This window comes from Octopus bimaculoides, chromosome 3 (genome assembly GCF_046866305.1).
Source record: "Octopus bimaculoides isolate indiv1 chromosome 3, ASM4686630v1, whole genome shotgun sequence".
NCBI classification, from domain to species: domain Eukaryota; kingdom Metazoa; phylum Mollusca; class Cephalopoda; order Octopoda; family Octopodidae; genus Octopus; species Octopus bimaculoides.
In genome coordinates, this window is record NC_142930.1 from 95,831,605 (window position 1) to 95,845,569 (window position 13,965).

The 13,965-nt window shown below is 36.0% G+C and overlaps 1 protein-coding gene and 1 long non-coding RNA gene across 4 annotated transcripts in view; both read right to left on the minus strand.

Annotated features, from left to right (window-relative positions):
• Positions 1–1,297, minus strand: part of LOC106870265 (death-associated protein 1) — a 40,601-nt gene extending 39,304 nt beyond the window's left edge. Inside the window, exon 1 of the mRNA XM_014916283.3 lies at positions 1,013–1,297. Coding sequence (XP_014771769.1) covers positions 1,013–1,067 — 55 coding nt within the window. The 5' untranslated portion in view covers positions 1,068–1,297. The remainder of the gene's footprint in view (positions 1–1,012) is intronic.
• A 10,388-nt stretch (positions 1,298–11,685) lies between these two features.
• The window catches only part of LOC106870266 (uncharacterized), a 37,290-nt gene continuing 35,010 nt past the window's right edge, over positions 11,686–13,965 (minus strand). Inside the window, exon 4 of one of the 3 annotated variants that reach the window (XR_016241145.1) lies at positions 11,686–12,962. This is a non-coding gene — a long non-coding RNA (uncharacterized LOC106870266). The remainder of the gene's footprint in view (positions 12,963–13,965) is intronic. The other 2 variants (XR_016241144.1, XR_001409508.3) reach the window with 2 other exon arrangements.

Here is a 13,965-nt window from a genome sequence, read left to right on the forward strand (position 1 = left end):
TTCGACAGCAAAATAAGAACGGCCCAGAGACGTTACTGTGTGCTAATGTTCCTTGTTCGGGTAAAAAACAAGCTAGTTATAGGATGACCCTTCAAGAAAATTCAAACCTAAACTACAATACAAACACAAACGATGTGTACACATTTAATGATTTATTTTGTTTGTAAATACGAAATATGTAATCATAAAAAATATTTTGTTTTGGGGGGGTTACAAGTACAATTTCTTGTTTTGTGGTCTCTACAAGAATCAGGTGCAATCACTTCAATCGATCAAACAATGTTATTTCATACACTTACATATTTTATACTTTAAATAAACCATGATTTAATACGCTTGCAAGAAGTATTATTGTTGGTTTCTTTAAGCAATTTAATGACATTCGTTGCTTGTAATGCATTTTGGTTTCTGATTGTTTTTTATTTCGAGTTTACAACCGTTTTATGAAGAATTGTATTTCATTTTGAGTTTACAACCGTTTTATGAAGGACCACTCACATGTTTACTGAGTTAACAAATTATTAAATTGCGTTATAATACAGTTTCGAGGTTTTAATAAGTGATTTTTTTACTCTCAGCATTCCGCTAACAGAAATAAAAACAATAATAATGAATTCTAACATTGGCACAAAGTCACATTTTTGGGAGGCGGGCAGAAATTGATTGAATCGACCACAAGTAACTTGACTGCAGCAATGCTTTCTGGTTTCTGTTATTTTATTTTCTGAGTTTACCAACCGTTTTATGAAGGATAACCCTAATGTTTACTCAGTGAACAAATTATTAAATTGCGTTATAATACACTGCCTCAAGGTTTTGCTAAGTAATTTTTCGCTCTCAGAATTTCACTAACAGAAATAAAAACAATAATGAATTCTAACATTGGCACAAAGCCACATTTTTGGGGGAGGCGGGCATAAATTGATTGAATCGATCACAGTACTTTGACTGCAGCAAAAAACCCAGACGGGATAATAAACCATAATAATAATAATTCTATTTATTTATTTACCTGCAGGTGGATGTCCAGCCTTCAGGTCCATCTTGCTGTCAACTGACGACGACATTTCAGAAAATATATAAAGTTCGTTTATATGTTTGCTGTTGTTTGTCTTGTTATCGTGTCTTTTCCAAAATGCGTGACGTTGGCTTTTTCCTCTTTATTTTTGTCAGAGTATACACAAAACGAGAGCCACGTGAATAGGCTTTTAGTCTCTCACTTCACTCACTTTATTACAGAATACACGTTAGACTTTATTTGAACTGCTGTTGACCTTTTCCTCTCCCTCTTTGCTCTGTTACCATGTCATTTCTCTCTGCATCCCATCCCTCTCTTTAACATTACTCACTCTGTTTTAATATTACTTTTTCTGTACTACTCCCCCTTTCTTTACATTATTCTTTCTGTATTACCCACCCTCTTTTGACATTATTCCTTCTGTAATACTCTCCCGTTCTTAACGTTACCCCTCTTTGTATTCTTACCACTGTCTTTTACTAATTCTCTTCTTCTTCTTCTATCACCACTACCACCACCACCACCACTACTACTACTACTTTCTTTCTTTCTACTATTTTTCTCTCTCACTCTCTTTCCATCTAATAGTATATCATATCTTATTCTTTTCTCAAGACAAATGTATTTTATCTTCCCTTTTGAATTAGTTTCTTCCTTCTTTCTACATAAATTTTCTTTTCATCTTCCTTTTTGTTTTCATCTGTTTTCCTTATTTACCTTCTTTTTCCTGTTGGTTCCAGACATAACAAACCAAAGCGGAAGTATAACACTCATATCCCTGCGCCCTGTTTCTATATTCGTCTGTTTTTTTTTTCAGTCTCTCATTTCTCTTTTATGCAATTACATTACGTTTAAAATTTTTTATTCTTGTCTTTACCTATCTTCCATATTCTTGCTGTTTGATGATAAAATCTTCCCCTCCCCTCTTCTGTAATGCATAATCATAAATACCAGTAATATACTACATGAATTCCCATTGCAGCCTGTTAACATTTTACTTACATTAAATGAAATATTTCATCTCGTTTTACTTAGTTCAGTGTGTTTGGTTGGTTATAATCTGTGTTGAGTTTCAACTTATATTATGCTCTATTTTTGTTTGTTGAGCTATATTTTGTGTTTATTTTTCAAATTGTGTATTTAGTTAATACATGTAACAAAAACGTTTAATAAAAAAAAATTCAAAATATAATTATACACTAAATATTTCAATTATTTCAAATATTTCAATTATTTCAATTATTTTTTAAAAATACACTGGTCAACAATATAAAATTTTCTGGCATAGAGTGTTGAATCAAAAATTAACCTCAGCTTTGTTCTATCACATCACATTTTTGTGCCATCGGTATATATCTTTATTTACCTGGAGCATAGCAAAAGTTAACTTTACACCACTATTTGCGAGAATTTTGGCTGGATTGTCATGCTAATTTTGAATATGTACAAGCTGAGTTTTGCTGTAAAACCCTTCTTCTTTTCACTTGTGAACTGAACTACTGTGATCTAGTTATGGATACAACATCAAAAAGAAGGACGTGCTGTAATGACCCCGATATCTTCTGTTACGTCTGTGAAAACTTCACAGGCTCAAAGGCGCAAACATTAATAACTTTGTCAAGAAGGTGTATCTTGCTTACTTCAAAGTAACACTTGAAGACCAGAACAAAACCTGGGCTTCTCATAAAGTTTGCAAAATCTGTATTGAAACTTGGTGTGATGAAGCAGTTCATTAAAGCAATTGATCACAGTGGAGACTGCTACAGATATATATGTACAACCTTTCCAAGTCTCAGTGATGAGAAGAAGGCAGGAATATTTCATGGACCTCAAATAAGAACACTCCTTAGGGATCTACATTTCATTACAACAATGAGTGTGTTTGTTGGAGGCTAGAGCTTGGAATGCCTTCTCTGATGTGGTGTGGAATTTCCTTGGAAACAGGAAAGCTAACAACTATCAAAAGATTGTGGAGGAGCAGCTTTTGAGTTTGCAAGCATTTGGATGTAGAATGAGCATTAAATCGCACTACTTACCAAAGGTGGGCACCGTTAATTGAAAAGTTAACTTTGTTAACTATTAATCCATTAACCAAAAAGTTAACTTTGATGACCGTTAATCAGTTAATTCTTTAAAAATGTAATGGAAGTTATTGATAAACCATTAACGTTAATTTTTATTATAGAAAAATCAGAAAATCAGTTTTTGCTCTAAATCCACATAAAAACACTTTTAAAAAGTGCCAAAACTATAAGATCAGCCTGCTTTTGGCCTTTTTAAGGACTTTAGAACCAAAAGACTAGTTTTTTTTTTTTTTTTTTTTTTTGCTTTAGAGTTAAAAAATGCTGATTTTATAGTTTTAATTTTTAAAAGACTTTAAAAAGGCTGATTTCATAGTTTTGGCCCTTTTTAAAAGGTTTTTAAAGGCTTTTAGAGCCAGAAAAGGGTAAAAAAAATATAAAAAAAACTTAAATGAAACACAGTATTAAACTAAAAAAGTTTATTGATAAAGTGGCCATAAAAAAATAAAAATAAAAAAATGAAAAACAATATAAACATAATTTAATTTTTCCTCTTTTTCTCATTCTCCATTTTGTTCATGATATCCATGTTGCCCTTCATGAAAATTAGCTAGTCAAAGTCAAAGTTTTCTTAGATTTGCCCATTGAGAACAAACACTCCACTGCAGCACTGGAGGGGATGGCTATGTTGAACTTAATGAACAGGTTCACCAACACTTGCTCACTCAAGAAAGCAGCATCTGTCAGCAAGTCCTTTGATATGGTCTCCAACCAAGTCTTGACCAAATTCTGGGCCTTGTCCTTGAGTGACCTGTGGCTCTTGCTGCTCTCTTTTGGTTGGGTGACACCACTGAAGAAGTCATCCTCCTACTTTTTGTTGTTGCTGTCTCCACTGTTGCTGCTCACTTCATCAGACTCCTGTCTCATGGCCTCTTCAACCTTACCTTCCATGTTTTTCTTCACCTTGACAACTTTGGTGTTGTCATACTTATTCAACCAGATGAGGCGAAACCTGGATGGAGAGCAGCAGCCAGATGGCATTTCTCATCCTCCAGGAGGGTCCTAAACCTTTTGTTGATGCCTGCCAAAAGTGCGTCAACCATGGGGCTGCAGTTGAACCTAAAGATCATCACAGCAACTGTTGGCAGCAGAGTCTCAAGGTAGGCTTGTTCCTTCCCCTGGATCTTGTTGGGCAGTTTGGCTACAGGTGACATGACCTGGAAATAAAATAATGGAAGTTAAAAGCACCGGTTCTCGTCTGATCACCGAAGTTAAGCAACATCGACCCTAGTGAGTACTTAGATGGGTGACCACTTGGGAAACCTAGGTACTGTAAGCATCATACACAGGTGCAGGAGTGGCTGTGTGGTAAGTAGCTTGTTTACCGACCACATGGTTCCGAGTTCATTCCCACTGCGTGGCACCTTGGGCGAGTGTCTTTTACTATAGTCTTGGGCCAACTAAAGCCTTGTGAGTGGATTTGGTAGACAGAAACTGAAAGAAGCCCGTCGTATATATGTATGTATATATATTATGTGGGTGTATGTGTTTGTCCCCTCAACATCGCTTGACAACCGATGGTGGTGTGTTTACGTCCCCATAACTTAGCAGTTTGGCAAAAGAGACCGATAGAATAAGTACTAGGCTTACAAATAATAAGTCCTGGAGTTGATTTGCTTGACTAATGGCAGTGCTCCAGCATGGCCTCAGTCAAATGACTGAAACGAGTAAAAGAGTAAAAGTAAATTTTAGAAATTCAAATTTGTAGGGAAACAGTAAAAAATATATTGTAAAATCAAATGTCAATATTAATTTTATGATTTAGTATCTATAATATTATTTTAACATTATATTAATAATTAATATATAATATAATATATGCTTTAAAGGATTTATAATATAATATGTATCTAGAAGCTGAAGTTCTTCAAGGTGTTCCGAATATTACATACTGCTTCTACCAATAGCTTGTGCACTCAATTGAAAAACAGTTAAGGGTTTTCAGCAGGCAGGACATCTGACTGCAAAACAATGCCTCAACAATATACTTGTCTAACCTGAACTGTCATGAAGAAAGGGGCATAAAAATGAAACAAAACTATACATTTAGTGAGATAACCCTCTTGCCTCACTCCTATCTCTACTGCCTTCCCAGCAATAAAAGTACTGATTTCTAATTCACTCGTGGAAGCGCAATGGCCCAGTGGTTAGGGCAGCAGACTCGCGTTCGTAGGATCACGGTTTCGATTCTCAGACCGGGCGTTGTGAGTGTTTATTGAACGAAAACACCTAAAGCTCCACGAGGCTCCGGTAGGGGGTGGTGGCGAACCCTGCTGTACTCTTTCACCACAACTTTCTCTCACTCTTACTTCCTGTTTCTGTTGTGCCTGTATTTCAAAGGGCCAACCTTGTCACACTCTGTGTCACGCTGAATCTCCCCCGAGAACTACGTTAAGGGTACACGTGTCTGTGGAGTGCTCAGCCACTTGCACGTTAATTTTACGAGCAGGTTGTTCCGTTGATCGGATCAACTGGAACCCTTGTCGTCGTAACCGATGGAGTGCCAACCTAATTCACTCCTATGTCATCTTTCTTTATTAAAAATTTTGATTGGCTGATATTATTGGAATTATTCCCTGCTTATTGTTTTAGATTGTAATCACTCATTCAGGGAGTTTTTGTTTGTTAATTGCCTGGATAATTTTGGTTGATTGAAGTTTTTCAACTTGCTATATCATATATGTGTAACCCTCTGGTATGTGAAGTATGCAGGAAGCTCCCCTGAGTTTCTTTTTTATTTATTTATTTTTTTTTTCATCTCAGCTTTAATGTTTATATTCATAACTAACATCATTACATTGCCTCTGTTCCTATATATAGCAATCACTTGCTAACTGAATAGACTATAATTTACTAAGCAGACTTATTAAGAATCCATTGCTTTCACTAGCTGGCTTTGAAAACAAAAAGCATTCTTATCAGCATCATCTGTCATCATCATCATCATCATCATCATCATTGCTTTCATATCTATTTTTCCATGCCTGCATGAGTCGGATTGAATTTGTTGGGATGGATTTTCTACTGCTGGATGCTCTTTCTGATGCCAGCACCCCCATCTGTTTCCAAGCATGATAATATTTCCCCAACACCAGACATGTCATCACAAAATATTGAAAACAAAGGACACCACTTGCATTACAATGACACTTGCTTTACAAATATCATGTGATGTCAGAGCTAGAATACGGTGATACATGCACACGCACACTCACACTTATATATATATACACACAAGTTTCTTTCAGTTTCTGCCTGCCAAATCCATTCATAAAGCTTTCTCAGGGCTATAGTAGAAGGCACTTGCCCAGGGTACCATGCAATGGGATTGAACTTAGGACCATGTGGTTGGGAAGTAAGCTTCTTGCTACACAACCAAGCCTGTGCCTCTTTATTTTCTGAAAATTTTAATTGGTTGATATTATTGGCATTATCTCCCTTGTTTGCTTTTATATTTTAAACATTCTTAGACGAAATTTTTTTGTCTTCTGATTGCATATATAGTCTCAGTTAAATAAAAGTTTTACATCTTACTGTATTATATTATGTGAGATGCTCACACATTTCAAACTTTAGGTCTGGGTCATAAATATGCAGCAAAGAATTGATTGAATCAACCTCTATACAATATACTATTGATACTAATTTTTATTAACCATGGAAAGATGAAAAGCAAAATGAATCTCAACAAGACTTGGCCTTAATAGAGATTTAACCACATAGATATATCTATGTTGTTATCGTTGTTATTTAGCCCTAGGGTAGCAAAAATCAAGCGTACTTATAACAGAAGGTATGACCATCCTGTCTTTTATTGAGTGTCTCTAAAATGATGAATTGGCAGAATCATTAGAGCAGGGGTTTTCAAACTTTTTGACTTGCGGACCCCTTTATATTTCAGGCTTTACCTTAGCATATATTTTTACATTTATTTATTTAACAGTATTTAACAAATAGGTTTATTGTCAATTAAAAGATTTCGATTAAAAAATATATATAAAATCAAATTGCCCATAAAAAGTATTTTCTGTCCATGGACCCCCTGTCTTGTCCTTGCGGACCCCCTTTGGTCCGCGGACCACAGTTTGAAAACCCCTGCATTAGAGCACTGAATAGAGTGCCTTACAGTATTTGCTCTGACTCTCTGTGCTGTAAGTTCAAATCCCACTGAAGTCAACTTTGCTCTTCATCTTTTTGAGGTTGATTAATAACATGCCAGTCAGAGTATGAGAGTATCAACGGAATTGTTAGAGTGCTGCATAAAATGCTTTGTGGTGTCTGATGGCAACATCTGCAATGACACTGGTGCCACACTACATTAACCTTTGCCTTTTTCTTAGACAACATTGGTGGCATAGAGTGAACTGACGTATATGCATGGGCAAGTGGGTGGTTTTCTAAATAAAACCATGCCTAGGCCTGCATCTTGGATAGGAATTCTTTGTATCTAAGACTGAAAAATATGTTTATTCATTTATTTATTTATTTATTTATTTTTCTAATAACATGTAATTTGGGGAAAATTTGACTGCTATTTCTTATAGGCTGAGTAACCCTTCAAAGGCTCATTTATGTGTATGTGTGTGGTGTTGATCGAAAATTAAAAAGTTGCCAATAAAATTTTTCATTATTAAGTATCTTATATCAACAATAACTTGCATATTTATTTTTAATGCAAATATGCTAGTCACTATTGTGTATGTCACAGGAAAACAACTTCTTCCTTTTATGATGACAGATGACAGTGTGTTCATAATACACTAAGCTCGTTAGTGCAAGGGATTCTAGGATACCAGTATTTCAACATGTGTCACATAAGCCAGAAATACCCAGGATTTTTTTAGCCTAAACAAGCCAGTGACTTTGTTTATAATTTCAGCGAACAACTTATTTTCTGATCAGCACTGTTATCTGCCAACTTCTGGCTGATAAGACACAATATGTTGAAACACAGTTATCCCAGAATCCCTTACACCAATCAGCCAAGTGTGTTATGAACACTTTTTTTATCGTAAAAGGGAGAAGTTGTTCTGTGATGTATACAACAGTGACTAGTATGTTTGCATTTGAGTCTGCAGGAATGTATTAAGAATAGATATGCAGATTATTGTTTCAGATCTCACTGTACAAAGTGCAAATAACATTTTTTGGTATTATTTTATGTTCTTTCACTGCTTTTAGTAATTGAGTTGTGGGTGTGCTGAGGCAGTGCCTACAAGAGTCTTAGTTGATGATAATGATATTAGTATTTTTCTCAGTCTGATACTTATCTGCTTCTATTTATTGAAAGCCCAAGTTTTTACCCTTTTTTTTTAAAATAAAGGGATGTAATTTGATGCACTGGTTTACACCAGTATATAAAAAATTCTCTCTTTCTCTCTCTCTCTCTCTCTCTCTCTCACACACACACACAAATATATATATTCTTTTATTCTTTTATTTGTTTCAGTCATTTGACTGCAGCCATGCTGGAGCACCGCCTTTAGTCGTGCAAATTGAGCCCAAGACTTATTCTTTGTAAGCCTAGTACTTATTCTATTGTTCCTTTTTGCCGAACTGCTCAGTTATGGGGATGTAAACACACTGTTGTCAAGCGATATTGGGGAGACAAACACAGATGCACAAACATACATACATATATATATATATATATATATTATTATTATTTTCTTGTCTACGTTTTGTTTGCAATGTCCTGTACCCAGATATGCACCTATATATACAAGTAGACGTAGGTATGCACATACCTGTACGTATATATGCATATACTCATTTATTATTTGTTTTACATGATCGAACGCCTGCGTCATCCCTGTTGTAAGTAGTTTTTTCAACTTTATATTTTCTGACGCTACTCTATCTCTTTCTCTATCACTTTTTCCCCCTCCCGTTCTTCCTCTGTTACTACTACATATCTCTCTTTACCCCTCTCGTTCTTCCTTCTGTTACTACTATATCTCTCTCTTTCCCCTCTCATTCTTCCTTCTGTCACTACTATATTTCTCTCTTCCTCTCTTTCTCTCGTTGCTCACCTATTCTTCTACTTCCTTCCCTTGTTTCTCCCTCTACCACTCTCTCTCTTCCTTACCCCTCCCTGGTCACATGCTTCCAGTCACTAATCATTTTCTTCCTTGGCTATCACCGAGCAAACACGCAAACTTACTTCGTCCTGGCTTTCAGTTCATGCCTCACAGCATTCATATACACATAATTTTTCACGTCTGGCCGCATAGCCTTTTCCGTTTGTTTTCCTGTCTTGTTTTCTTTTCCGTTTGTTTTCCTGTCTTGTTTTCTTTTCCATTTGTTTTCCTGTCTTGTTTTTTGTCTGCCACTACATTCCTCCATGGCACAGGTTTAATTTGTGTATACAAATTTAATTTGCAGTCCATGGGAAGAGCCATTTTAAAGATGCGTCCTGCCCAACTCTTCGAAACGCCAATGTTAAAATGTGGGCAGCTGATGAAGGAAAATGTTCTCTATGTGGCTTGTGTGTTTTCTGTACTCTGGTTATTATTATTTTCTTGTCTACGTTTTGTTTGCAATGTCCTGTACCCAGATATACACCTATATATACAGGTAGACATAGGTATGCACATACCTGTACGTATATATGCATATACTCATTTATTATTTGTTTTATATATATATATATATATATATATATATATATACGATGGGCTCCTTTCAGTTTCTGTCTAGAAATCCACTCACAAGGCTTTGGTTGGCCCGAGGCTATAGTAGAAGACACTTGCCCAAGGTGCCACGCAGTGGGACTGAACCCAGAATCATGTGGTTGGTAAGCAAGCTACTTACCACACAGCACACAGCCACTCCTGCGCTATATATATATATATATCTGTAAATAATATGTGACAATTATTCAGTAGCCATGATAAAACTCTGAGTTTCGGAAGCCATGTCGGAAACTCAGGGTTTTATCATGGCTGCCGAATAATTGTCACATATTATTTACAGATAAATTCCTCTATTTACATAATATCGAGGTCTCTTTCTTTCTTTTGTTGCCTTACCTTTTCTATCAATATATATATATATATATATATATATATATATATATATATATATAATGGGTTTAGCAGATTTTCCATCTACTAAATGTTTTCTCGGAAGGTATTGGTTCAATCCAAGGCTACGCCAGATGACACTCCCTCAAAGTACCACACAGCAGGATTGAACTTGGAAACTCTTTGAGCAAGAAAGCAGAGGCTGGCCTGGTACAGTTCCAGGTTTCATGGTATCTATGTGCAGTCTGTCTGACAGTGATCAGATGAAGGTAAGCTTGTCATTCATCAGGCATTTCCAGTTATCCATGGACAGCCTTCTATCTATGGCGAGTGCCACTTCTACTATCAATCTCAAGTTTTCTGTGAGCTGCATTCTTGGTAATGTTAGCGTGAGGTCTCTGTTGACACAGTTAATTTGTTTCAGTTGCTCTCAGAGCACACTTGCATTTGGTCGCAGGTGTTGTAGGTAGGGCACTTTTTTTCACACCATTATTGATGGAAATGAATTGTTTAAAAGATCCTTCTTTTCCTCTTATACCAGGATGGAAATGAATTGTTTCCAAGATCCTTCTTTTCCTCTTATACCAGGATGTTCTAGAATGAAATTATTACTATCTAATACTGACCTGTGGTAATAAGTTAAAGAGAGATTATAAAATGTGATTTCAAGCAATGTAAGATGATAAAGGAATTGGTTGACATAAATAGGGAAATGTAAACAAAAACAGTGTTTTGTGATTCACATTTTTTTGAAAATGAAATAACCTTTGATGTAGAAAGTCCAAAGACAATGGCCAAATTTTATGAGAAGCAGTAAGTGTTGAGAGAGAGAGAGGGGGGGAGAAGGGAGAGAGAGAGAAGTGGGGAGAGAGAGAGAAAAGAAGTTAGAAAGAGGGACAAGGAGAGAGAGAGATATACATAGTGATAGAAAAAGGGTGTTCATAACTGCTAGTTGTCACTAAAGAAATTAAAATCATAAGAGGAGGAAAGGGGGGGGGTGATAAAAAGAAAGAGAGATTAAATATTGAGAGAGAGAACATATATGATAAATGAAAGTGAATGAAGATGAGAAGAAAAGTAAAACATATGGAGTTTGAATTGAATCTGAAAATCATCCCACCAGGCAAGTGAGAATGCTAGATACATTTCTGTCTTGTTGGGAATTTTCAATTGCATATATTTAAACATATCCAAAACAGATATCTCCAAATGAATACTGCAATAAGTTTGACTATCAGAATGTATTTACATAAAGTATGGTACATAAATAACTGTTTTAGTCTAATTCTGCTTATGTTGCACATAATGGATCTTTGTCCAGTTTAGGCAGCTATTTGAAACACAACTAGTTGTTTTCCTTTAAAATGGTGGTGACAATTTTCTTCTAAGCATGCTGGTTGTGAGTACTCACTATCAAAAGTGCCCAATGAAGCAGAAATGCATCTAGCATTCTCTCTTGCTGCAGTTTCTGGTATGATTTTCATCTCCTTTTGATATATATATATATATATATATATATATATATATATATATATATATATATATATATATATATTGTGTTTTTAAATAGAGCACATCCATAAGTGATGTTATCTCCAGATAAATTTGCCTATCATGATGTATTTATATTAAGTATGATACATACATAGGTAAAGGGTAAAGGCCCCCCTCCTTCAGTCTTCAGAAATGACCATGGGATTGCACCGAGAAAGTTCTCCTCCAAGGCACAAATCCAGTCAAATTTGTTTATGGAAGACCAGCAGTCGCTCATGTGTAACAGCCTGCCCTTTTCATGCCACCAATAGGGAAAGTCAAAGGCCGATACAGCTTAGCACTAGTGACATTGCAACTCATTTCTATAGCTGAGTGAACTGGAGTAATGTGAAATAAAGTGGCTTGCTCAAGAACACAACACACATCCTAGTCTGGGAATCAAATTCACTACCCCGTAAGCCCAACACTCTAACCACTGAGCCATGCATCTTCACTCAAATGGGTATATGTATGTATGCATGTATGCATGCATGCATGTATGTGTATATATATATATATATATGTTGGAACTGAGAGGTGAATCTATTACATGGTCTAGTGTTTGGAAAGTCATTGTGGACGGCTAGGAAGACTTCCACAATAAGTAGAGTGGAGATCCTCAGAAATTACATTTTTTTCAGGGAGACACCTGTCACATATTCATGTGCCATCCTTTGGCTCTTTGGGCCTTAAACTAATATACCAGCTGAACCCCTCTCTTATAAGTCCTGCATCACAATGCTATTTAATGATTGGGCGTATCAGGACAACATCCACCCCCTCAAGACAATTACCCCCCATAGGACAATTCCCCCTGATGACAACTACCCTCAGGACAATCCCTGCCTTGGTTAATTTCCCCCTCTGTAATATATTAAGAAGTTTTAAATCATCATCTGTTGTCCTCAGGGGTAATTGTCCTTGTGGGGTTATTGTCCATGAGGAGTGAATGTCCTAGACGCATGATTGGGTGTCTTATTGCATGGCTGAACCATTTCAGTCTCTTCTTTTTATCACTTTGGTAATGTTGTATGTTATGTGAAGAACTTATATTGTGGAAGTGTTTCTATGTTTATCTTGTAATGATATCTCTAGTATAGACTGTAATAACTGCATTTCAAAAACTACTAGTCTGCATGGTTCTCTGAATTATCACATGGTTTTAATATCTGCATGACTTAACATTTGGTTTTCTTTATTGTGATATGTTTTTCTTCAGACATAGGGGTCAACATTATTCTTGAAACTTCATTTTCTTCCATCTTGCTTCAGACCATCATTCAGTATTTGTTCCTTGACAATCAACTAAACCCACAGAAATTGAAGAGAGAGAGAGAGAGCACTGGTAAGGTAAAACAAAATGGTTATTTCAAAAAAATTGAATGAAATGTCCTCTAAATTATAATTACAGTTTTCAAAGTATCTCAATGCCATACCAGATAAGAAAGAAAGGCTATCAAAGCAAACTTATTCTTAACTAAATGAAATGCACCAGTCATTATTTAAATATACACCTTGTGTTGAAAGGTAAATCTTTCCATTATCTTCTCTCTTTAGAGTAAATTGTTGTCCTTGACTATTCAAATGCACAGATACAATGGAATTTAACAAAGAAGAACAATGGCATTTTGTGGTAAATAATGATTTCCTATCAAATCTATAATTGCAACGTTTGAAAGGGTTTTCCTTTAGTATTTCAAAATATTTGATGTAATAACTTAGGCAGAAGTGTGGCTGTGTAGTAAAAAGCTTGCTTCCCAACCACTTGGTTCTAGGTTTAGTCACACTGCATGGCACCTTGGGCAAGTGTCCTCTACTATAGTCTTGGACTGACCAAAGCCTTGTGAGTGGATTTGGTAGATGGAAATTGAAAAAAGCCTGTCGTGTGTCTGTGTGTTTTTGTCCGTCCACCCCACTGCTTGACAACCGGTGTTGGTGCACTTACATCCATGTAACTTAGCAATTTGGTAAAAGAAACCGATAGAATAAGTACAAGCCTTAAAAAAAGTACAGGGGCAATTCGTTTGACTTAAAACTCTTCAAAGTGGTGCTCCAGCATGGCCATGGTCTAATGACTGAAACAAGTAAAAGGTAAAAGACACCTGTTGCTGTGCATAATGTATTCACTATTGCTGTGCATCCCCCTTTTTTATGTCATAATCAGAGAAAAAAGAGTAATGCTCACTACCTTAATGTATTAAACTTAGGCACAAATGTGGTTGTGTAGTAAGAAGCTTGCTTCCCAACCACATGGTTTTAGGTTTAGTCACACTGCATGGCACCTTGGGCAAGTGTCCTCTACTATAGT